This window comes from Trichosurus vulpecula, chromosome 3, assembly GCF_011100635.1.
Source record: "Trichosurus vulpecula isolate mTriVul1 chromosome 3, mTriVul1.pri, whole genome shotgun sequence".
NCBI lineage: Eukaryota > Metazoa > Chordata > Mammalia > Diprotodontia > Phalangeridae > Trichosurus > Trichosurus vulpecula.
The window spans coordinates 66,595,921-66,623,299 of record NC_050575.1 but is presented as its reverse complement, the minus strand read 5'-3'; the positions used below and the strand labels follow the sequence as shown (position 1 = coordinate 66,623,299).

At 38.6% G+C, this 27,379-nt stretch overlaps 1 protein-coding gene across 1 annotated transcript in view; it reads right to left on the bottom strand.

The window, feature by feature from the left end:
- The window catches only part of SGCD (sarcoglycan delta), a 514,895-nt gene that overhangs the window by 449,665 nt on the left and 37,851 nt on the right, over window positions 1–27,379 (bottom strand). The window contains exon 2 of the mRNA XM_036751244.1: window positions 6,546–6,734. Coding sequence (XP_036607139.1) covers window positions 6,546–6,734 — 189 coding nt within the window. The remainder of the gene's footprint in view (window positions 1–6,545; window positions 6,735–27,379) is intronic.

Sequence of the window (27,379 nt, the reverse complement as noted above, 5' to 3'; positions counted from 1 at the left end):
TCTCTTAGTGTATACCTTTCCAAAACTTCCTTGTATTCATTTTTTATATATCATGTATATGCTTGTATAGTTTCATGTTGTCTCTGCCTAGAATGTAAGTGCCTAGATATCAAGGGACAGTTTTATTTTCATCTTAGTGTCCCCAGTGCTTGGAGCATACGAATTGGTATGATAAGTTTATGCTGGTTGATGAAATTGACATTGCCTTTATTTATGCACAGGGCTTGGCAATCCACTGCCCCATGTATCCATTCAGTAGCTTTGTGTTGCTAAGTTGTAGAATGTTTAATAAATGCTTGTTGAATTGAACATAATTAGAGAGAAGTAGCATGAACTCTGGGGTCCAAGAAAATATACAAAGGAAACTATGCTCTTTAAAGAAAGCCTTGGGAGAAGAATAAAATTCCATAATTTGTACCGAATCAAGGAAGAATTTAGAAGTGACCAATAATGTTAGGACCAGAATAGACCTTAGATACAATATAATCCAAACTTCTCAATTCACAAGAAATGCAACTAAGGCAGTGTGCAACTTGCCCAACTTTTTTAATCTAACCCCTTTGTTGTCCAGATATAGACATTGAGGTCCAAAGAGGTATTTGACCAAAGTCTCATTGTGATTTAGTGGTAGGAATTGGAATAGAACCCAGGTCTCATGACTTCCATTCTATCCAAGATACCATGTTGCTCTCAATTGATTTGAAGCCTCCTCATCTTTGATGTTATTCTTGTAATTTAATCCATATGATCTAAAAGAATAAAACTGATCCATCCATAATGTTAAATGACTCTTACTTACTCTTGCTAGTAAGTATCATCATAAGACTTAGACATTTCTCAGGATGTAGGATCAAGATTTGCAAAAGACCTTAAAGACTACTGACTATGTTTTTACAAATGAGAAAATTAAGGCACAGAGAAATGATAAAAAGATACCCAAAGCTACACAGGTTAAAATTAATTAATCAAATCTGACATTTATATAGCACTTGTAAATTACTTTTTTATACATTCCCTTTGATACTCATGACAGCCCTCATGGGTAACTGCTACACACAATATTTTCCCCATTTTGTAGACAAGGAAACAGAGACTCAAAGAATCACAGTGACATCTTCATGTTTATCTAGCTGGTAACTATTAAAAACAGGATCTGTATCCATTTCTCCACGTTTAGAGATACTTTCAATAATAACCCTAATTCTAACCCTCGCCTGTGGAGTGTTGCCAGAATTCAAGCATTGGCCCTAGGATATCAAATGCAAAGTTTCTTCCATTGACTGTTCTGTCTCAACTCTCTCTCCCATAGCTGCTTAAAATGACCAAATGAAAGCAGAGAAGCTGACTTCTGACACCTCTGGACTGTTGCTTCACTGTGGGATAGCTCAAGTTATCTGAAAATTCAGTGTGTGAGCATTCATGTGTAAGTTTGGAGAGGACCAGAGTGACTTTTTCAAACATTCATCCCGTATTTTCAATGTGGGATGACTAAGAAAGCCTCTTGGTATATGGCAACTCTATCAAGAGATTCTCCTTCCTGGAATATTACAGTGAGCATGTAAGAAAGTTCTAAGGCCTAGACCTAGAGTCATTCCAGATTATACAGTTTTAGGGGTGACTAATACCTTCCAACATTCACACTGTGGCTATATAACTTCTTTAAGACACCCTTGAAAATTAGCATCCTTGAAAAGAGACAACATATATTCATATTAAAAAAAATAGTTGCAAATTAAAATAAAAAAAACACTCCTCAGATGCTCTGAGAAATATAATTATTTGTTGTGGGGTTTCTTCCCTTTGGCTATAATTTTTATGCCTCTTGAAACAATGACATTACAACAACTTTAAAAGACAATGATTTAAACTGAATAACTAGACAAGTTTTAAGCAAGTAGTATGGAACTAGATTGTGGAAGTTTGCGATTTTTCTTCCTTTGAGTAAGATCTCTGATACCTCAAAGAGATCCTTTATAAATGAATAACAAGGGAGAAGATATGGTTCAGTCACACTGCATTCACGGAGATTTTTAAATGAAAAATGTAATTAAAGCAAACAGTATCATTTCAAGTCATTATTGAGAAATCCTGTCTATTAGAGAAGATTAATCCTCCTGATTCTCATCTCTCTCTGCTGCCTAATGGTGCCCTCCTTGTTTCATGTAATTAAAATGTAGCAGGTAGTTTATACACAAGAGGGAGTGTTTGTATTAAAAATATCTTTTCATAATCAACATTAAGCACTCATTTCATTTATGATTGAAATCTCTGAATAAAAATCTAATATTTTCTTATGAATTGTGAAAAAGTACACGTTACTATTCATTCATTTTAATATATTTTAATTTCATTCAGAAATATCTTATGTGGTCATGAAAAGCTTAAAATACTTAAATAGACATGAAAAGTCAAACTAGTGGGTTGGCATGATGCTTAAGAAAGTAGGGTAAATTTAATTCTATCAAGCTGGATTCCAGTGACTCACAGTGACAAAAAAATATATTTGAGGCTCTGGTCTTGCTTGTTTTTTATCAGCTCTTCTGTTCCTCTTTTAATTCTCTTGTTTCAAAGTACACTGTCTTTCTCTAGCTGTCATTGCATATTTACAGAGTGAAAATGTATCATGATTTAGAAAAATAACTCCATAAATTCAAGCCATATCATACATATTATACAAACATATATATTCAGTAAGTCAGTCAATAAGCAATTATTAAGCACTTACTGTGCACCAGGCACTCTGCTAAGTTATGGGCATACAAAAAAAAGACAAAAGACATTCCCTGTACTCAAAAAACTCATACTCTATTGGGGGAGAAAACAGGCAAAGAATTATGAATAAATGAAATATATACAAGAAAATATTGGAATAATACATATTTCCTATAGTTGTCAGGTGGCAGTTAAGAATGAATTTTATATGTCATATAATATCATATCATATTACATTATATATCTAAACCAAACTCTAGTTTGATTCGAAATATTTTAGAATAAGTTTTTAACTGATGTTTTCTTTTACATCATTATGGTTATCCTCAGTATCTCTACCTCTCCCCTTTCAAGAGAGTCATTCTCTATAACAAAAATATTTATTTTAAAGAGGAAAAAATACCAGTATAACTGATTTATACATTGAAAAAGTCCAAAAATATGTGCAAGTTGTAACACCTATGTACCTCCCCCCTCCACAAGGGATGGATTGGATGTGTCCTTTTATATCTCTTTATTTGAATCATGCTTGATCTTTGTAATGATTTGAAATCTTAACAAGAATAATGGAAAGCACACTGGGCTGGTAGTCAGAAGTCAAGTCAATAAGTCAGTAAGCATTTGTTAAATGGCTACTATATTCCAGGCACTGGGCTAAGCACCAGGGTTCCTGCTCACTAACTGTAGGATTTTTGGTAAATCACTTCTCTTTGGTCTCAGTTTCTTCCCCTGTGAAATGAAGACTTTGGGCTACATGATTCATAAAATCTCTCCTAGCTCTAACAGTCTGTGGTTTTGCATGCACTTAGGTTAGACTACAACATACCAAATTACAAGTAGTTATTTTATAAGAGCTTGGTGTTTGATCGATACTGTACAAAATCAATGTTCCCCTATGTTAGATAGCATTTAAGGTAGAGGCCATAAGATTCCATGTGCCAAATTATGCTAACATATGCTCAGAGTGAGTAGTCACTGATGTGCTTTGATTTGAGGAGCGCCAAAATAAGTACCCTGATGGCCATCTACCACATTCAAACCCTGCCTCCCCTCAAATGGTCACTTTTTTGGATTAGAGAAGGCAGGGACTTCAGAGGTCACTTAGTCCAAACCCGTCATTCTGTAGATGAGGAAAATGAGGACCACTACTCGCTCAAGGTTATGCAGTTAGTAACCATCAGAGGTGAAATTCATGTGCTTGGGAAGTAATGTATTAAAACAATAAACATAAATCATTTTCACTCAGTTTTGTTTATCAGAGGATGGAAGAGAGGAGATGGAGTGCTAAGGACAATGTTTTGCCTGCTTCACAATTGGGGGGATGAATTCACTTCATAAGAGAAAATGTCAGAGACTAAGGTACATTAGTTTGTACAATTTTCATCTTATAAAATCATATGAGTGTACTTGTATCGGCTCTTTTAAACCAGGGAGAATCAGATAATTAACTATTTCATTATGGACTAACACCATTGTTAATAAGGCACATTTGGAGCCTAAACCTACCCTAAGAGCAGAGTATATAAAAAAAAATCTCCATTTATCTTCCAATTGTGACAAACTTGGCTATTTGTTTGGATTTCAATGTTGGGGGAGGGCATCTCTTGGCAGGGATCTTTGGAAATAAGTGTTATTCTCCTGGACTAAAGGGGAAATCCAGTTTACTAAATCCTCAACAGTGCTGCCAATGGCATCATGTAATTTGACTCTTCAATCATTTCCACAATCCTGGCTTTTCAAGTATCACAGTTACACAAAAGAAACTCCCTGCCTCTAAATCAGTGACTGTTTGTGAGAGGAGACACATGCCTGCACACACTAACATGCGCACACCTGAACCCCATTGTGCAATCATCTCTCCGATTCCTTCTAAAATTGCAGAGTTAGTACATAAACCCTTACTTTTAGATCTTCCTGTTCAAGGAAATTTACTATTTACACGCTTGAATTATAATTCTAAAGGGACATGCTTTGCACTGTGATTGATTGAAAAATCAGATGTTAACCAGCAAGACAAGACCAATTTTCCAACACTTGAGCTCTATTTGTTCAAATTTATTGCCATTGTAAAGCACCAATTATGGCTAATAATGGTGTTATACTCATCTCAGTAAGTAACTGGTTTGGTAAAGCTGTAAGCGCCTTCAACTTTGGCATTCACTTTAGTTAACTACTGGCAATAGCTAATTTCTTATAGATTATTACTTTAATGCCTTATTGCTCCCTGAACACATATACACTGAGAATGAATTATCATCTGATATACATTTGTATCCTGCCATTAAACCTTCTGGAGGAAATGTAGGCTCTAAGCCGTATTGGTATTATATCTACTGGATATTATTGAATTACAGAATCTTGCAAGCCAATGTCTTTGGCTAAGTCAGAATTGAAATTTCCCATAATGTACAAACTCCAGATCCTCAGCTGTTTCAGATTTCATGAAGCCTAGGTCTTCTAAACATATACTGATCACCAGAGCATTCTGGTACCTGTCACCTTGAACCCATATAATTGAAAAAAATTAACCTATACACCCTTCCCAAGAGGACAGAATCTGGCTTTTTATTCAGAGAGAAAATCTGTGAAAATAGAGTAGATTCTTACTAGACCTTTCTGGACTGCAATAATAAAAATAAAAAAGTGAGCCATTTAGTTGCTTTGGAAAGTACCATTAACCTTAGTTCATTGAGGCCCTAATGAAACTATCCATAAGTGAGAATGGGCAATGTTACTTTTACAACCCCGAAAGGGGCAAATATATGTTCCTACTGGGGTTTCTCACATTACGTTCCTTTGTCAAGACACTTACTCCTTTCTATTCTAGACATTCTTCTTTTTACATGAAAAAAAATAGACATTTTTCTCTTGCCTACCCACTTACTATGCGAGATGGAGAATGATAAGAACACATTCTTAGAGCATTTTTAGAGATTTTACTTCATCTATCACCTAATCAATATATGGAACTCCTTGTTTTGCCAGTGTAGACACCTTCCCTTGAGGAAATAATACAATATAACCCCAAAAAGAAACACCCATCACCTGTTTCTCCCTAACCCATCCTTCTGTCACATTTTCCTATATCTCAAGTCTGAGCAAGTTAATGTTCAGCCTGAGCAGTTGCAAATCACCAGAAACACTTCAAGGAAGAGTGTGTGCAAATCCCTGCAAAATGAAACATGAATATCCTATTCTCATTTCAGTCTAAATCATGCAAGAGTAGAGAGGATTGCTCTCCTTGAAGAAAAAGGGACTCTCAATTATCCACAGGAATGGGATACCAGGAGTGCATGGACAATTGAAATTCACAGATAATCCCTAAAGGCTCATTTTAGTCAATAGCTTCAACCTTCTTATCCCACAAAACCTTTTTCCTAGCTTCTTAAAAGTGGGGCTATTTAATGGCTCGAATGTCATTCTCCTATATTTTCCCCCTGCCCACTTAGTACAAGAGCTAATGAACAGTGAAATGGTTGAAAGGGAAGTAGCAGAAGGGAGGAAGAGAAGATGACAAGTCTGTGAACTGGAAAATAGATAAACTAAATAATCAGCCCTTGGTAGTGGGAAGTTGACAAAATTAGATTCCTGTTTAATCTACTCTTGCTCTTTGCCCAAAGGTCAAGAAGTGATTCATTTTTAACTGAAATTGAAATGCCTTTGAAGCTAAGTACCAAGTTATCAGATATTTTAAATCATAAACCCAATGGGCATTACTTTACAGTAATCCTCCCCGTCTTCCATATTATCATCTATCTTCCCCACCCCTCATCCCTCAACACACCTAGAAAAACACACAAAGTAGCTTAGAAAACTTGGGTTATTTTACTTACAATTGTGAAGTTCATGACCTTGAGAATCCAGATGGTCATAGCCAAGTTCACCAGGATTAAAATCATTAGGAGAAGAACAAAGAAATAGAGGCATCTCTTCCTCCAGCCATAAATCCCTACTTTGTATACCTGTGGTCCTTCAGAGCTCTGCATATTGTTCCTGTTGTGAGTATACTGTTCCTGAGGCATCTGGAATTAACAAGAGAAGAGAGAGAGGAGGCATATAGACATTAAACTGCAGGAAAAGTCAACTGGTGGAGAGCTATTGCTGGCTGTTGTCTTAGAGTTCTTATCCCTTTGGGTGATTCTAAAAAATCCCAGTTGCCTTTGGACTCTACCAATTCCTGTGGTCTGGCTTAAGGCAATGGTGTTATTGTTTTTGCTGTTCAGTCTATCAGTCATTCCCATCTCTTCATGACCCCATGGACAGAGTGTCCATGGGGTTTTCTTGGCAAGCTTAAGGCTATAGCTTTCTTATATTATTCTTATATTATTCATCAGTGCAATCATAGTGTATATTTTTGTGTGTGTGTATGTGTGCGTGTGTGTGCAGGTATATATATTCACACACACACACATACATACATACATATATAATATATATATATGCACCCAGAGAGAGATACAGAATATCATTGTTGTTGTGCTGTAGTTTCAGTCTTTTCCAACTCTTTGTGACCTCATTTGGGGTTTTCTTAGCAAAGATACTGGAGGGGTTTGCCATTTCCTTCTCCAGTTCATTTTATAGACGAGGAAACTGAGCCAAACAGGGTTAAGTGAGTGCCCAGAGTCACATAGCTAGTAAGTGTCTGTGGCTAGATTTGAACTCAGGAAGACAAGCCTAGCACTCTATCCACTGAGCCACCTAACTGCCCCATAGAATATAGAGAAGGGAAATGTAAGTGTGAATTTCCCAGGCAGACCATTCTTGAGTGAATTGTTTTGTTTTTTGTTTTGTTTTTCACTCAAAATTTGCATGGAATCATGGGATTGTAGATCCAGAACTAGAAGGCATAGGGGGACCATCTAGTCCAATATCATTAGACAGAAGAGGAAAATGAAGCTCTGGAGTTTGTTCCATTTCTCCTAGGTAAGAAGTACCAGAGGCATATTTGAACTGACATCCACTGATTCCATAGCTAACTACATTTTCCACTATACCATGCTGTCCCTGGTCTTTGCTAGTGAAATGCTTAGGGATCTAACAAAGTCCTGAAGGTGATATTTTAAATTAGTTGGGTAGAAGGAGTTAAGTTCAGTAGATCATTTTGGGGATGTGATAAGACTTCTCAGAGGTTTTCTTCATTAAAAAATCATAAGGATCTCAGACACAGTCTTTCTCTATGGCTACAAAGGCAGCTGGAAAAGAAACGTTTTTAGCTTTGTTCGTTTCTATACAAACTCCAACTTCAGAGACCAAGGGTTCTAACTGTGCAACCCAACAGAAAGCTTTGCACCAAACAAAACCTTCACTGTCATTGTTCCATTTCTTGCACTTCCTTTGTGGGGCTCCCTTGTTGAGCACAAAGGCAACATCATTCATTGACCTTACACATTAAGATGGAAAAAAGTCACTCAGAAGTGAAAAGAAAGCAGGTGGGAAAGTGAGGGCACCTGAAAAGAACAGCTCTCTTTTCTTCCTTGTGCCAAATAAACTCAATAATAGTGTCCAGTGCAGGATTCTAGCCATGGAATGTGGACTGTATGTTTAATCTACCTTAGTAACAAGGAGGGAAGTGGATGTCAAGGTAGATTTTCTTCCCTTAACTTTCCATTACAGTAGATTCCTAGAGAGTCCAACTTTGAAGGGAGCTTAGTATTCATGGGACCTTTTCTTTTTCTAGAGAGGAGACTGAGCATCAGAGAGGAGAAGGGGCTGATTGCAATAGTGATAAGCAGCAGAGACGAAACTAGAACCCAAATCTCTCTTTGCACTTTTTCTGTGCTGATTCTTAGCTTTCTAATGCTGATTCACAAAACCAAAATGTTTAGTTCTCTAATGAATGGCTAAAAATGACATACACTCACTGAACATGTTTGAAAAGAATGAATGCAATGAAAAGTCATTGCAAGATATACATGAAACAAAAGGATAAACACCTTTTATCAATAAACTTTTCGGCATGAGAGGGATAATCTCTTTTACGTACATTGCATTTTTGATGTATTTTCTAATGAAAAAATTAACCCAATCAAAATGTAGAAGCTAATGAAAGGATACCTGATATCAACTGTTCCATTAGACTTTCCCTAAAGAAAAACAGTTGTAGCTGTGGGAATAGAGGGACACAATAGAAACTTTGTTAAAAAATTCATGTATTTCTATAGGCTACTTATTGAATATTTCAAACTTTATGTCATATAGGTACCTTAAATTTATGATATTCAGAACAAAATATTTTATCTTTACTCCCAAACTAAGCCCTTTTCAAATTTCCTTACTTCTGTCCACCGTTATACTCAAAGGTTTTCAGCCTTAGAGTTGTTCTTGACTCCACCATTTTCTTCCCTCTTCACAACTTCCTTATTTCTGTCAAAGGCACCATCATTATTTTAGTCATGCAGGCTCACTACCTTGTAGTCAGTCTTACCTCACTCACCCTCATACCACATACCCAATTAGTTGACAAGTGCTAGCCATCTACTTCCATACCACATCCTTTTTTCCATTCACATGGTCACCATTCTGGTTCAGGTCCTCATTACCTTTTGCTTGGGCTATTACAATAGCCTCCTAATTGAACTCCCTGACTTAGGTCTCTTTCTTCTCCAATCTGTCTTCCCCACAGCTACAAAACTGATATAGTTAAAGCACAGATCTCTGACCTTAATGGGTGCCCCCCTATTTATTACCTCTAAGATCAAATTCCAACTCTTCTCTATGGCCTTTAAAGCCTTCTACAATCTGGATCCAACATTTCTTTTCTGATTCATTTCATATTTCTTCACTGTGAATATTTTTTATGTTCAGTCAGTCACCTAACACTTATTAAGTGTCTGCTACATGTCACAAACTATGCTAAGCCCTAGAGATACAAAGAAAGGTGAAAAACAGTGCAAAAAACCAGGAGATCACAGTCCAAGGGCAGGGAGGCAACAAATAAACAGCTATGCACAAAGAAGATATGTATAGAGGAAGTTGGAGATAGTATTCAAAGGAAGTCACTAAGATGGAAGAGAACTGGGAAAGGCTGTCTTGTAGGAGATGGAACTTTAGCTGATGGACAGCTACTGGCAATACTCAGGCAGGAGTTGAAGTGTTGAGTGTGAGGAACAGCTAGGAGGTGAGTGTCACTGAACTGTGTTAGTGTTCAGTGTGTTAGAACAAGTCAGAGCTTGTCTTTTGTGGCACAACTTTAAGACTTTTGGGACCCACTCCTTACCACAATAAGGCATTTGATGAGGACTTTATTGGAATTACTTGTATATGGGGCTATTTAAAAATAGATATTTAAACCAATATGGCCTCTATTGTTTCAAATGGTCCTCACAACTCTCATGTGAGATAAAAAGGCAAAGAATTTGACTTCCTAATTCACAAATGAAGAACTGAGGTCCAGAAAAGTAAAATATCTTGCTCATGGTCACATCATTTGTTCAGAAACCTAAAGCTGGAAGGGACCTCAGAGGCTATCATGTCTAATCCCCATTTTACAGATGAGGAAATTGAGGCTTAAACAAGTCAAGGAATTTGCCCAAGATCGCACAAGTAGTAAACATCAGAAGTGGTATTCGAACCTAGGTCCTCTGGCTCTAGAGCATCTGTCCCCTGTACCATATTGCCACCTTTACTCAATTCTTTTGCCCTCTTTTTTCATACATGTACTACTTCTCTCCCTTACTGGATTGATAAGTATATAGCATCTTCTAGCATTTGACTCAGTACAAGGGGCATTAAATAGATTTTTAATATATGCTTGTTTATTGGTTGATGAACTCCAAAGACATTTCTGTTGATTATGGCTGATTTGCATTTATCTCTGGACTCAGCTGTCTATTCTCAAACCATTTCAGTAAAACTATTATTATATTCCTTAAAGTAATAGTGACTTGGTTTCTCTCTTTCCTGCCATCTTTCTTTCCAAGGCCAATAGCTACATTCTTTTGTGAAACTTTCAGTTTCACAGAGGGGGTGGGAGGGGATCACATTGGTATATAAAGAAGGCCAAGGAGTGAGAGCTGAGCAGCACATATAGTACTGGGCAGAGTAGAAGCTGGTATATAAGGTGGGGTGGAGTTATGGCAGAGAAAAGCTTAAGCCATACTCTTGTAAAGGTTGAGGTTTATAGATTTCTGGACTCAGAGAACACCGTTGTAATAAAGGAAAGCACTATTTGAAAATTCATATTCTTTGAGCATGTTGCAAGGGTGAAATCAGAAGGTCATGGCAACAGCTTGGATATGGTGGAGGAGCAGCGGTGAGAGATTGTGAGCAGTCTGGGATGATTCCTAGATTGCAAGCCTGAGGGACTTGGAGCATGGTATTGCCCTCTTCAGTAATAGGAAAGGTGTAGGGGAGCATTTTGGGGGAAAGAATGAGTTCTGTTTTGGACATATTGAGTTTAAGATGTCTACTGAGGCATCCACGTGGCTCAGTGGACAGAGTGTAGGGCCTGGAGTCAGATAAAGACCTGAGTTCAAATCTGACCTCAGACAGTGTGCCCCTGGGCACTTAACCTGTGTTTGCTTTAATCCACTAGAGAAGAAATGGCAAACCACTACAGTATTTTGGCCAAGAAAACCCCATGGACAATTGAATGACTGAATGATAACTTCTGGATATCCAGTTCATGATGTCTGAAAGGCAGTTGGAGATGCTGGATTGGAAGCCAGCAGAGAGATTAGGGAAGAAAAGTTATATTTGAAAGTCATCAACATAGAGATGAAAATTAAATCACTAGGAGCTGATGAGATGACTAACAGAAATAGTATAGAGGTAGAAGAAAAGAGGACCCAGGATAGAACCCTGAAGGCAACTTATGATTAGAGGGTGTGATCTGAAAGAGAAGGTTCCAGCAAGGAGACAGAGAAGGAGCAGTCAGATAGGTAGGAGGAAAACTAGGAGAGAATGATATCCTGAAAACCTAGAGAGAAGAGAGTTACCAAGACGGAATGATCAACAGTGTCAAAGACTGCATAGAAGTCAAGAAGAATGACTGAGAAAAGGCCATTGGATTTGGAAACTAAGAGATCATTAGTAACTTTGGAGAGAGCATTGGTGGAATGATAAGATCCAAAGCCAGACTGTTAAAGAGTTAAGAAGAGAATGAAAGGAGAGAAAGTAGAAGCACCTATTATAGGGTATGAAGGGTCTTTTCAAGGAATTTAAATACAAAGGGAACGAGAGATATAGGATGAGATATAGAGATGGAAGGATCAAGTGACGGTTTTTCAGGATGGCAAAGACATGGGCCTGTTTATAAACAGTAGCAAATGACTGAGCAGGGAGAGAAAATTGAAGATAAGTGAAAGAGTGGGTGTGACAGAGGGGAATGCTTTTTATGGGAGATGGAATGGAATGCAATCACTTGAACAAGTAGAGGGGTTAGCCTTGGTAAGGAGTATAGCTACTTCATCACATGAAACAGTGGTGACATAGAAGAAAATGGAGGAAGGCATGTGAGTGATAGGAGATGAGGAAGAGGAAAGAAGAGGAAGCTCACAGCTAATAGCCCCATTTTTCCCAGTAAAATATGAAGCAAGATTCTCAGCTGAGAGAGTTGGGGGTGGGGTAGAGAGGAAGGGGAGGCTATAGGAGGGATTGAAAAGGTTTGGGAGAGCCACTCTGCAGCGTGAGATAGTGAGTTGATTAGGGAGGTATTGTAGGATTGCCTAGCAACAGAGAGGGCCCAGTAGAGGTTATGAAACATAAATCTGTAGTAGACCCACTCAGAACAACTGTGTGATTTTCCCTACCTTTGTTCAGCAGCACTTATGTAGGAGTGAAAGCGACAAATGGTGGGAGAGATCCTAGGCTGAGGATTGGCTGGACATAATTGGTGACATGATAAGGGGACTAGGAATTCAAGAAAGGAGGGCAGTGTAGAGTTGAATTAGATGGAGAGAAGAAAAGAGAATGGCTAGTATAGGGGAAATGGCCTGGGAGAGAATAGAGGGTTCATCAAAGGATTTGAGATAGTATCGATGATAAAGAGTAGGGTTATGTAGGTGAAGGCAGAGAGAGAGTTGAAAGCTAATTGATTATGGTTGGATAAGGATTTCAGAATTCTTAAGCAAAGAAGTGGTACTTTTGTGGGTAATGACAAGATCAAGGGTATGACCAGCCATCTTTGCACGTGGCTGAAGTGGGGTGGAGGAGTAACTCATAGGAGATGAGTGGATTGAGAAACTGAGTGGTTAGAGTATTTGAGAGAGAATCCATACGTATGTTGAAGTCCTCTAGTATGAAAGCAGGAGTTGGGGAGGAGAGAAAAATAGTAAGCAAGGTACTGAACTCACTGAAGGAAAAAAAGGAGTGATCTGGGGGGTCTGTAGACAACAGCTACTAGGATTTTGGTTGGGTGGTAGATGTGAATACCATGAACCTCAAAGAAAGAGAGGTTACTGAATGATGGAGGAAGGGGGACAAGCTGGATGTGGAAATGGGGAGCAAGGAGTATTTCAACTTTCCAGCTCCTCAAACAGAGAATAAGTGAAGATGTAGCTAGCACTAGAAAGTGTGGGCAGGAAGGCTAAATCATCAGGGAGAAGTCAAGTTTCAGCAAGAGATGGAAAGAGTGGGAGAAGAAAATGTTTAAAATGAAAGGAAGTTTGTTGCCTATGGAACGGGCATTCCAGGTGGCACAGTGGAAGGGTTGGGTGGAGTTAGGATTAAACTTTGGGGTAAGGAGGGTTGAAGAGAATGGGAATGAGGAATCAGGAATTAGGGAGGGGCAGGGTTTTGATGATGATCTACAGGAGTTTAGAGTCACTTGGATGTGAAGGGTATGACCAGGTATGAGAGTGTTTATCATTGAGTAGAGGGTGACACTCCTCTACCCTCAAAGGACAGGTACAGCAGGAGATTGGAGGCTTGAAGTTGAAGGGAGTGTTTCTCTTTTTTGCATTGAAAGATTCTCTACATTTTAGTTGGAAATTGGGCAGGCGGTGGAAGATGCCTGGCCCAGCCCTAGCATCCTTTCTTTGGGGACATGCTGTTCCCAACAGGAGATGGAAGCTTCAAGATGATATTACTGAGGTGTTTCTGCCTCTTGGTAGATATTGTCCTCTATCTTTGTCACTATCAAAGTTGTAACATCAGCCAGTGTGTATGGCGGTTGGTACATCCCTGTAATCCCTGCTCTTGGGGAGACTGAGACTGGCAAGTTCAGGAGGTTGGAGGCATAGTATTTTAAGCCAATCTGCCATTTGTGTTATCTTGCTACATTATGGTGTGTCCCTGGGAGTAAGAGAAAGTGGGAACCAGGTTGCCTAAGGAGAGCTGAGCCGGTCTGGGTCAGAAGTAGAGCAGGTCAAAACTCCCATATGGATTAATAGTAAGACTAGACCCCTGAGTGGCCTCTGAATTTCTAGCCTTTGGAAGATAGGGATGTGCAATCTCAAAACCAAACCAAACAAAAAGTTATGGCATTCACTACCTTTACTAAACTCTAACACACCTATTTCTTGCGTGACCTTAGGCAAGTCACTAAACTTCCCTGGGTCTCAGTATCTTCAACTGTACCATGAGGCTCATTGGCCTCTGAGGTCTCCATATCTATGATCCAATGTAAATCTGGCTTTTGTTGTCACTGTTTTATTGTGACTCTTCTCCCCCAAATCAGCAGTGTCTTGCTAATGGCCAATCTTAATATAATTATCTCAGTTCTTATTCCCTTTGGCTTTTAGTAAGAAAATCTGTGGCAATATGATTTCAGTTCTTCAGGTCCACGTGCATTATTCTCCATGGAATATGGGATTCCAGGATTCTAAGACTCAAGACACATAGTTTCAATTCAGAAGCTTTTATTAAGGCCCTACTATGTGCCAGTCTCAGTAATAAGCTTTGGGGATAAAGGTGAAACTGAGAGTTCCTGTTCTTTGGGGACTTGCTTTCTTCCAGGGTCCCTAATGTCTGGGGGAAAACAGCACAGAGACACACATAAATCAGTACAAAATACATACAAAACATAGACTAAGTGATTTGGAGGTGAGGTGGGGCAGAGAGTATGTTAATAAGGAATGGGAAAGGATCACAAAAAGCCTCCATACAGAAAACCTATCTCCTCAGCACCTACAACACTAAATCTATGCCATCCACAATGCTATTGGTAGCTCTTTTTCCCCCAGTTATATGCTTTTTGTTTAAAAATGTGACTTCTTATTCTTTTCTCCTAAGTTAGCAGTGTATCTGGAAAACAGTAATCATGTCTGCACTATCAATTTACTGAGTAAGAATGTTTTCAGGGAATGATAAAAAAAATCCAATAAAGATATCTTGAGACAAACCAATGTCATCGAATTTCCTGATGATTTTTTGGGGGAAATTTAATGAGCCATGATCGACACTACAATAAGGTGGGTATAAGAATAAGTACCCACTGGCATGCCTCTGGAAAGCCAATTCAATTTAATTCAGCAAACATTCTTAAGAATCTATGCTGTGACAACTCCTATGGTAGGAGTTGGAGATAAAAGATGAAAATCAATTAAATGCCTGCCCTCAGGGAGCTTATGTTGAAGTGTGTGCGTGCGTGTGTGTGTGTGTGTGTGTGTGTTTGTGTGTATGTTTGTGTGTGTGTGTGTGCATGCATGTATGTAAGTGCATGGACAGTTTTGGGGGAAGAGCAGGTAAGGAAGGAGGCCAGGACACATAAATAAATAATTACATTATGACGCACATTCTGCAGGGTGCAAAGAAGTCCAGACAATTTGCTATCAGAAAATTTGATGAAATGAATTTCCTTTGATGAGTGATTAGTTTGTTCTTAGTATGACACACCAGAACCCAATATTTTGTTTCACAAATAAATGTTAGGAATATTCCATCTTTCTTGGGATACAACAGAGTTCAAATCTTATTTTTTAATCAAATCAATCATTACTTGAATACCCACCATGTGCTAGACATGGGGAGAGAAGGATATTAAGAAATGGAAGGCAGATCCAATGCATTCAAGGATATTCACAACCTGCTGAGGAGTTGAGGCATACCCACAGAAAAAATGTTGGGTTGTTGATTTGGTCCCACCTACTCGTTTAAAAGACAAGGAGACTAAGGCCCAGAGAGGTGAAATGAGGTCCCTCATGTCACAATAAACAATTACAAATCTAGCACTCTATCTATTGAACAATACTGACTCAGATATTTAAAACCATAAATTGATATAAGATAGGTAAAAATGGCTAATACAGAAAGTAAATGTCTTATGTGTTCAGGGGTGGGTGAAAGAACTTTAGGCTAAGATAGTTGATAAAGCCTCATGAAGGAGGTGGGCTTGAGCAGAACATTGAATGATAGCTAGCATCTGTAGAAGAAGAGAGAGAACATTCAATAGCATAGACTCACAGCATTTCAGAGTTGGCAGGGAGGAACCTCAGAAGCCATTTATTTCAACCAATACCTGAAAAGGAATGGCTACAACATGCCCACATCTGATCATCTATTCTCTACTTAAAGACCTCTGAGGAGGAGGACTGTGCTAACTCCAAAGGAAGCCATTTTTTCTTTGAGAAAGCTCTAATTGTTAGGAGGGTCGTGATCCTATGTAGATCCTATATCTAGCTCCTTACAATTCTACCCATGCTGCTAGTTTCTAACTAGTAGTATTTAATTAGTAACTAATGTTAAACACTAGTTAACTAGTAATTAATGTTAAATACTAACTAACTGGGCATTAGGTACTAGTTAACTAGTGTTAAACACTAGATAATTAAACTAGTTACTAGTTCAGTTAACTGGTTTCAAATTTGTAGTGTTTCAAATTAGTGGGGTTTAACAGAACAAGGCATATCCCTTTTCTACCTGACAGCACTTCAAATCTTTGAATATAGTTATGACACTGCCCCTAAGCCTTCTCTCCTCCAGGCTAAATATCCCCAGGGCTTTCAAATGATCACCATATTTCATGGACTAAAGGACCTTCACTATCCTGACCATCTTCCTCTGAATTTTTTTTTTTTAGCTAATAATAACAGTAGTAGTAATAGTGGTGATGGTAGTGGTGGTGGTGATGGTGGTGGTGGTAATAGAGCTGCTGCTGCTGGTGGTGGTGCTATTGGTGGTAATAATACTAGGTAACATATCACATCTACTATGTAACAGGTACTAAGTACTTTACAAATATATCATTTGATCCTCATAAACTTGAGAAGTATGTGCTATTACTATCCCCATTTCACAGATGAGGGAACTAAGGCAGGAAGCATTTGAAGGACTTGCCCAGGTTCAAAAAGCTAGTAGGTATTTAAGGCTCAATTTGAACTCAACTGGGGTCTTAATTCTGAGTTCAGTGCTCTATTCACTGCATCACCTAGCTATCCCTTAGCAATACCTTTCATAAATAATGTCTTCTAAAACTGAACCTAATGTCTAAGAAGTGAAATGGGGAAGAGTAGAGAAGATCGTCATACATCCTTATTCCTGGAACCTATGCCTTTATTAATTAATGCAAACTAAATTCCCATTAACTGTTGTTTTTGTTTTTGCCTGATACTTCGCAAAGCAGTGCAATGCAAGTTACAATCCACTCAAAACTCCAAATGTTTTCAAACTATTGTCTAATCATGACTCTCATATTTTATACTTGTTGATTTTTGAACCCAGGCGTGAAACTTTACAATTATTCCTATTGAATTGCATATTGGGATCAGTCTTCTAGTTGACAAAGAAGTTTAATCTGTATTATTAAATTTTCTCCTATAACTTTCTTAAGCCTAGAATCCAACAAAACAATAAATAAAGCCCCAATTTGAAGGTGATTGCTAATAAGTAAATGGTATTTCCAAGGTATAAATGATCACACTGAAAATTTAACAATCAGCTCTCATGAGCCCATTCAATCTGGCTCCAGCAAATCCCTGATTCTGCCTCTGTCATCCACAATAGGCTAAAACAATGTCAGCAAAGTCTTAGAGGAATCATAAAAGGCAGATGGGAGACAGTGAATGACTAGTATGGCTACAGCAGAGGACTCCTGTTAGGATCCATGTAACAACAATATGTCTAGCAGCAGCTGTTGAGGTGTAAGACCCAACAAGACAAGCAACAAGAACTGCTAGCACGGGTTCTTTTGATCTCCTTTTCTAAGGAAAGTAACTTTAAGGGGTTAACAATCACACTTTAATCAAACATACTTATATAACTCACTTATTTCAGGAGGAAAAGCCAGCACCTTGAACTTCAGAGCAAATACAAACAAATTACAAACATACATTATATAAACAGAGCAAATACAAACCAACATCTGGATTAGCAAAGCAGGGGTTGGGGGGCAGTTACAACAGCTTGCCCAGAGTCTCAATACTCCTTCCATGAGTGAGCCCCAAACAAAACATCTGGGTTTCTTCAAAGCCGGGAGGCTCTCTACAATGGTTGCCCCAAGTCTCCACATCAACACTCCTCCAGTGAGTGAGAACCCCATATGAAATGCTGACCTCTGAATTTATATACCCTTCTTAGGGCCTGAAGGGTTCACACCTAATCAGCAAAAGGATGTGAGCCTGGGGCTTTGTACCTAGTAAGACTTAATCAAAGGCTCTTGATTATTTTAGCATTCTCAAAGAGAAAACAGTAAAAAAAAAAGTCCCAACTTAATTAATATTACAATCCATGAGAAATAACAGAAAACATCCATGAGAATAATGGAAGCTCCATGAGAATGAGGATTGTCTCATTTTGGTTTCTCTGTTTTCAGAGATTGGTACAGTGTTTTGCACATGGTAGAGCTTTAATCCATGTTTGTTGAATTGATTTTATTAAGGTTGGAAAAGCAGGTTGTGGCCAGATTTAAAGACCATGAATTCCAGGCTAAAGTGTTTGGACTTGATCATGTTGGCAATGAAAGAACAGTTGAAGGCTCCCCAATGGGATATTACTTGTTTATAAAGTAGGCTTCACAACCTGATTGGATGGGGAAAAAGTGAAGTGATTTGTTAGGCTTGCTGGGCATAAAGAATTTACTTTAAAACAGAGAAGCAGAAATAAATTGGCTTAAGGAAAACCAAGCTGTGCTTCTCCAGTCACCCAAAGCAGTCATTTAAAATAGGCTAGCAGCCTTAACGGTCTTATTTGTTGTATGTTGTAATAGCCTGCACAAATCATTTAAATTCCCTTAGTATGAATATGTAACTCTAAAAAAAATCATAAGCAAATATACTAATGCTGGCCTTGGGTTAAGTAAGCCTTTGCCCATGCCTTCATTCTACTCTTTCTAGAGGCTATCGTAGCTGATTCATTTTTTGGACATCTGGGCACATAAGTAATCTTTCATTAACCATGTTAATTTCTGCATCTATTTCCAATTTAAATGCTGGCAAAGGGAATCTAGACCCACATGGCTTCAGGGGATGTTTGATTCCAGACATTTATAAAAGGAATTAGTTTGGGATTTCTATTGTTTGGCAGCACATAGTGGCTGCAATGAACCCATCATCACTTTCAGTTTTGATAGAAGGACCAACATTTTTCCCTCAGGAAAAAAAAAGCATTCAGTGCAGTAGGCTCTGCTATGGTCAAGGAATGAAGAGCTTTAATTAATCAAGTATTCGAGTAATGAGAAAGTTGTCCTATATACCATGCATCAGTTTTCTGAATTGGGCTTTGAAACAATTAGCAAGCATTTATCAGGCACCTACTTTATGCCAGATTATGCTCTCAGCACTTAGGATTCAAAGACAAAAATGACATTTTTCATACCCACAAGGAGCTTACTTTCTCTCAGAAGCAAAGGCCTATCTTCTCAACACCAAAATGTTGCACTATTGTGGGGCGGAGCCAAGATGGCAGCTGGAAAGCAGGGACTTGCCTAAAGCTCTCCCCCAGGACCCTCCAAACACCTATAAAAATGGCTCCAAACAAATTTTAGAACTGTAGAACCCACAAAATAGCAGAGGGAAGCAGGGCTCCAGCCCAGGAGAGCCTCTATGGTGGCTGGGTGAAGTCTATCACGCATGGAGCTGGGAGCAGAGAGGAGCAGAGCCCAGCGTGGGTGGTGGCAGGACCAATCACACTTGGAGCTGGGTGGAACAGGCCCTAGCACCCTGGATCAGTGAGCTGTGGCACTTACCAGACTTCTCAACCCACAAACACCAAAGACAAAAGAGAAAGTTAGTGGGAAAAAACGCATTGGAAAGAGTGAAAGGAGTTCACTGCCCCAGGGGCAGTGAAGGCAGTGCAGCTGTGAGGACTACAGCTGCAGTCGCTTATGGACCCAGGCCCACCTGGTGGGAGGAATTAAGTGGCAGATCACAGCAGGAGTGCAGAGCCTGCTTAGATCTGAGTCGTAGTCCAAGCTGGCAGTTTGGGGGAGGAGGAACGCTGGTGTGGCAGAGATTGTTGTGTAGAAATAGCTCTGAAAACAACAGCGCAGACCCTCAAGCTTGGGACAAAGTACTCTCTACTGTACAAGCAGTCATACCCCACAAAAAACTCAAGAGTCAAGTAGTTGGCTTGGAACATGGTCAGGCAGCAAAAACGAACTCAGATTCAGACTCAGACTTTGGAATCATTCTTTGGTGACAAAGAAGACCAAAACATACAGCCAGAAGAAGTCAACTAAGTCAAAGAGCCTATATCAAAAGCCTCCAAGAAAAATATGAACTGGTCTCAGGCCATGGAAGAGCTCAAAAAAGATTTGGAAAAGCAAGTTAGAGAAGTAGAGGAAAAACTGGGAAGAGAAATGAGAAGGATGTGAGAAAACCATAGAAAACAAGTCAATGACTTGCTAAAGGAGACACAAAAAAAGTACTGAACACCTTAAAAAGTAGACTAACTCAAATGGCAAAAGAGCTCCAAAAAGCCAATGAGGAGAAGGATGCCTTGAAAGGCAGAATTAGCCAAATGGAAAAGGAGGTCCAAAAGACCACTGAATAAAATGCTACCTTAAAAATTAGATTGGAGCAAGTGGAAGTTAGTGACTTTGTGAGAAATCAAGATATTATAAAACAGAATCAAAGGAATGAAAAAATGGAAGACAATGTGAAATGTCCCATTGGTAAAACCACTGACCTGGAAAATAGATCCAGGAGAGATAATTTAAAAATTATTGGACTACTGAAACCCATGATCAAAAAAACAGCCTAGATATCATCTTTCAAGAAATTATCAAGGAAAACTACCCTGATACTCTAGAGCCAGAGGGTAAAATAGAAATTGAAAGAATCCACCAATCGCCTCTTGAAAAAGATCTCCCCCAAAAAAGAACCCTAGGAACATTGTTGCCATATTCCAGAGCTCCCAGATCAAGGAGAAAATACTACAAGCAGCCAGAAAGAAACAATTTGAGTATTGTGGAAACACAATTAGAATAACACAAGATCTAGCAGCTTCTACATTAAGGTATCGAAGGGCTTGGAATATGATATTCCGGAGGTCAATGGAGCTGGGATTAAAACCAAGAATCACCTACCCAGCAAAACTGAGTATCATGCTCCAAGGCAAAATATGCATTTTCAATAAAATAAAGGACTTTTAAGCTTTCTAAGTGAAAAGACCAGAGCTGAATGCAAAATTTGACTTTAAAACACAAGAATCAAGAGAACCATGAAAAGGTAAACAAGAAAGAGAAATCATAAGAGACTTACTAAAGTAGAACTGTTTCATTTACATTCCTTCATGGAAAGATGATGTGTATAATTCATGAGACCTCAGTATTACTGTAGCTGAAGCTGTTCTGCAGGAAGAGAAGCGGGAGCAGGTGAGGGGGAATGAGTGAATCTTACTCTCATCGGATTTGACCTGAGGAGGGAATAACATGCCCACTCAATTGGGTATCTTACCCCACAGGAAAGAAGGAGGGAGGGGATAAAAACAGGGGACGATGGAAGGGAGGGCAGATAGGTGGAGGAGGTAATCAAAAGCAAACACTTTCGAAAAGGGACAGGGTCAAGGGAGAAAAATGAATAAAGGGGGATAGGATAGGAAGGAGGAAAATATAGTTAGTCTTTCACAACATGAGTATTGTGGAAGGGTTTTGCATAATGATACACATGTGGCCTGTGTTGAATTGCTTGCCTTCTTAGGTAGGTTGGGTGGGAAGGGAAGAGGGGAGAGAATTTGGAACTCAAAGTTTTAAAAGCAGGTGTTCAAAAAAAGTTTTTGCATGCAACTGGGAAATAAGATATACAGGCAATGGGGCATAGAAATCCTATCTTACGCTACAAGAAAGTAAGGGAAAAGGAGATGGGGGTGGGGAGTGAGGTGACAGAATGGAGGGCTGACTGGGGAATGGGGCAATCAGAATATGTGCCATGTTGGAGTAGGGGAGGGTAGAAATGGGGAGAAAATTTGTAATTCAAACTCTTGTGAAAATCAATGCTGAAAACTAAAATATTAAATAAATAAATAATAAGAGAGAAAAAAGAATATGCATGAAAAATATTTCAAAAAATGTTGCACTCGTGATGTCACATGCTCATGGAATGCCATAAGCAGTAAAGAATTGAAGCAAAGGAACACCCACAGCACAGTAGAGAGGCAGTGTGTTAGGGAGATATGAACAATCTGTGGCACAGTTCAAACATGGGATGATGTTGGAGAAACAGAATAAAAGATGAGATTAGAAAAATGATGGGATGTTCATGTGGTAAAATGTTCCACTGGTATCTGCATAACATAAAAAAGATTCAAGAAGAGATCCTAGCACATTGAATGGACACTTTATGGTAGATTTATTTGAGAAGAGGGATAAAAGTCTCGTAGGATGGGAAAGCCTGGAAGGTTTAGGATTATTATAGTCACAGAGAATGCCTTCATCAACAAAGTCACAGATCCATTGAGGGGACTAGAGGATAAACCAACAGAATTTGGTCTTTGATAATGCAAAAGACACAAGCATCTTTTTAAATTGACCTTTGATTTCATTTGCATAGAGAACTTCAATTGAGAAATATCCTTTAACAATGTAAATCAGCAAGTTCTATGCAACTTGAAATATTTACTGAAATTCCAATGACGAAGATTAGGGACACCCATGTGAAGGAAGGCTATGGAAATTCATGATTTGTTCCATGTTTAGAGCACAGTGCGGGTGCAGTCATACTACTTGTTATACTTTACAAGTCTTTTATTTTAAATTTTGGTGACATAACTGAAGAAAAGACTGAACTTGGGGTCAGAAGATTTGTTATAAATATCATGTAAGGTATATCTGTGTGTTTTCTAAAAATATCAAGATTGTATAAACAGATAACTGATGTGGGGTCTGGCCCATTCCTCTCCAAAGAAGGAGGCAATGTCTAGATCCTTTCCCTTTCTCTAATATCTCTAAGAGGGGGTATGATGCTAAAATTAAATCTATCCACATCCACAATGCTACAAATATCTGTAAGCCTATGGGTACCATACTTTGGGAGAGTCAGTAGACACACCACTCTCCTTGGTCATTTTTAAGAAGAAGGTTCACATAAATTACCAACTTAGCTGCCTTCTACCAAATGATGCTTATACAAAAGACCATCAAGAATATGGATAAACCTATTTATCTAAACATAATGGGAAATGGATAAACCTATTTATCTAAACATAATGGGAAAGAGAAGTGAAGGAAATTATACAGAGACCAAAGAATGAATTTTTGTAAAGGAGATCTTGGGGCAGCTAGCTGTTGCAGTGGATAGAGTACAGGGCCTGAAGTCAGAAAAACTCATCTTCCCGAGTTCAAATCTGGCCCCCGATACTTGCTAGCTGTGTGACCCTGGGCAACTCACTTAACTCTGTTTGCTTCAGTTTCCTCATCTGTAAAATAAGCTGGGAAAGGAAATAGCAAAATGCTCTAGCATCTCTGCCAAGAAAACCCCTAATTGGGTCAGTAAGAGTCAGACACAACTGAAATAACTGAACAAAAAGGATATCTTTGATTAGAGTTAGATAAAGCACCTCACCTCAACCAAAGAGAGAGAATGATCTCAGCAAGGGGAATCCACTCTGAACAGTCTCCAGGGTTACAAGCACTGGAAGTTGAGACCTGATTAGGGGCTAGCTTTCCCTTATGCTTGTTTGTTCATTTGCGAACTCCATTAGTCATTCAAAAGTTCATATTTTGCATCTCTTTAAACTATTCTCCTAAAGTCCTTCTCCCTAATATATTCTAACATTCCCCTTAAGCAAGTAAACAGTGTTGAGCTCAGCATTTTATTAGCCAGAGTTTCAGCAGTATGCAACACAAAGCACAATAATACCCTTCCTGAAAAATCAAACATCCTACTTCAGTAGGAGTTGATGTTACAGTTGTTTTGGGCACTAACTCGTTGAGTAAAACCATCTATCTGAAGCTAGCATTTTCATCCTTAAAGTTGGGGTAATGACATAAGGTCTGCCTAGCTTATGGATTTTTTGAGAAGAAAATACATTATAAAGTATAATGTGTTATATGTGAGCTATGTGGATAGAGAAGGTGGAAAGGCTTCAAATACGGTATCAGCAGTGGAGGAGGTTGAAGTAGCTGGCCTTTCTAGTCTCTTCCAGCTCAAAATCTATGATTCCTATAACTATTTGTCTCTCATTTGATGGCCAGTCTAGTTAAGTTTGTAGAGTGCAAACACTAGAGAGTAAGCCACAATGAGATCAAGCTTTTGGTCACATCAACTCATGACATTGGTGATTAAGGCGTGGGGGGGTTGTGATCTGCACTGACAGGATTTTGTACTATAAATGAGTTTCTTGAAGCACAAGACATCAATTCTTTATAGGAATGGGGAGAAAGACATTTGTTTGACAAAACACTAAGAGTTAAAAAAATTTCAACATACACTAACTTTTTACATTTTTAGAAAGCTTGCTGAAGTATGGCCAAGGCATCTGTGGAAAACATTTAATTGGGCCAGATCCTCTTTATCCCCACTGGCTAAATATTCAATTGTTAGCCTCAACTATGCCTGCCAGTATTCCATTACTGAGATCTCTTCAATTAGGACCTAGCCTTTTGACTTAAAGTTCTGATTCTGATTGGCCCAAAGTTCATTGATATAAAAATGAAGCATGGCATAATAAAAGGGTAAGGCAAGAATATGAATGAATTAACACAAATCTATGCTCATCACTGGAAAGATAACTCCAAAAGCATTCCAGTATGTCTTACCCTTCCTTCCTTCCTTGCTTTCTTCATTCATTCTTTCCTTCCTTCTTTCCCACCTTCCTCTTTCTGTCTCTTTCTGTCTCTTTGTCTCTCTCTTTCTTTCTCACCTTCCTTTCTTCTTCTTCCCTTTCTCTTTCTCTCTTTCCTTCTCTCCTTTCTTTCTCTTCCTTCCTTTTATATCTTCCTTTCTTACTCCCTCCCTCCTTCCTTCCTTTTTTCTTTCTTTCTTTCTTTCTTTCTTTCTTTCTGTCTTTCTTTCTTTCGTTCTTATTGTACCTGTGATTTAATTGGTGTACCCAGATCTCTTTATAACAGAATAACACTGGGAATTACTCGTAAAATATTAGAACTGGAAGGATCCTCATGATTCAGTCCAACCCCCTCATTTTATAGATGTGGTAACGAGACCAAATAACTTGCCTAAGACCAACTGGTTTTTGAACCACACTAGAATACAAGTAGTTAAATTAACATATTGGTACAGATTTTCATAATACCAGTATAATAGTTTAAAAGGAAAAAAAAAAGCACAGATCAAGTTTTTTTCCATTTTAGTCTTTCTTGTGGTAGGCTATATTTGGTCTGGGCCCAGCCACAAAGAAGGCAGTATAGTAGAGACAGTAGAAAGAGCACTTGATTGGGGTCAGGGAATTTTAATTCAAATACCGTCTTTGACTCTTATGACCTGTGTCTTTATGGATAAGTCATTTGAACATTTCGGGACTCAGTTTCTCATCTGTTAAATGAGGGGATTGTATTACATAACCTCTAAAGTCCCTCCAAGTTCAAAATCTAAGGTCCTTGAATTTTTTCCCCTTAACTGGAAGCTTCCATAGCCCTTGCTTGAGGGTGGATGTGAGGAGTGAGAGGGGAATGGATCTAGGCCCATCTCCAGTGCTCCCTCTCTGTGATACCCAAGATGGGAAAACAATAAGACAGGTCCGTGCTAGATCCTATCATGACTCTCAATCACTTGCATCATTTAGTGCTCTGTAGTATACTTTTTTTGATTCTGATATGGAGGTGTTGACTAGTACCATGGTGCTGTTCTTTCTTTGTTGCCTGATCTTTTGATTTTCCACCTCAGGCAACTGCCTAAGCTTTCTTTTGCTTGAGTTACACATATTAAAAGCTGACTGTTTTAAGCATTTACTGGCCATTGTGATTCTTTTGTGTATCTCTAAGTCTTCAAACTTCTACAATCCTATTTCATATGATGTCTAAGGAACCATTGCATCCATGGAATCAGAGGAGTATTATTGCTGAAAAGGAACCTTAAGATCATCTCTAGTCCAACTCTTTCAGTTTACAGATGAAGAAAAGGAAATTAAGGTTAAGTAGTTTACCCAAGGACACACAGGGATTGAAGGGCAGAAGTAGGATACAACTATGTATGTTGTCCATGCCTTCATGTCCATGGATCTTTAATTAGGACATGATGAAATGAGCTAGCCACATCAATACTACTGGTTATATTGAAGTTTTATAATTTGAAATCTCAACATCTGGATTGTTAGTTAGAGGAAATGTTGTAATTAAGAATACATTCCAATCATTGCTGTAACCAACAGCTTCTCTTTTCTCCTAGCTAATAGGGAACAGTTGTGGGCAGATGCTGACAAAGCAGGGTCCCAGATGTCTTAGAGATGTTAGCTGGGGTTTTTACCTTAAAGCACTGAGATAAAGTAGATGACTTCTTGAAATCTCCCCAATTTTAATAATTCCAGAGGACTGATTATCAGTATAAAATCCACCCCCTGACAAAGAGGTGATGGAATCAGAGTGTAGAATGAGACATATATTTTTGAAGGTAGCCAATGAGGGAATCTGTTTTGCTTGACTATGCATATGTGTTACAAGGTATTTGATTTTCTTTTTTCTTTTTTGCAATGGGGTGAGTGGTGGGAGGGAGATAATATAGATTTTTTTTAAATTTAAAAATTAATTAAAATAATTCTATAATTACATAGTCAAGATTCTTGCCAGTCCCACGGGCAGAGAGATTGTGTTCACACTGTAACTGTAGATACATGTACCTAGTGGTAAAAGCAGGAAGGAGGATCCTAGGAAAATAAGAGATAGATGAGAAAATAAAGAAATAAAGGGAAGAAGGAATGAAATAGAGAAATGGAGAAAGAGCTGGAAGAATATGAAAGTGAGAGGAAAGCGAAGGGCATAGAACAGGAGGACAAGAAACAAACTGTATCGAAAATAATGCTGAGTCTTAGCTTTTTTTCCCTGCCCAGCCTCTCCTTCATTAGATTTGACATAGCCAGAGGTTTCCAGGATTATAACTCCAATCACATTCAGGACTGCAGTATTGTGTCAAATCATTTGCATAAAGAAGGAAACGAAGGCCCGATTTTTGCTATGACCTCAATAAAGGCATATTTGGTGACTGAACACGGACACCCTGGAAAATCTAGGCACAATTTCTAGCAATTCAGAAAGTTGTGATTTGGAAGGCAGAGCATTCAGAGAATCTGATACCATTGCCCTTAAGAGGGCAAAGAGATTGAGCCAGGAGTGAGGTTCTAATCCCCAGCAATACAGTTTTTATCAGTGAATTGTGCCTCCTGTAATAGTTTCCACTGCCTTATC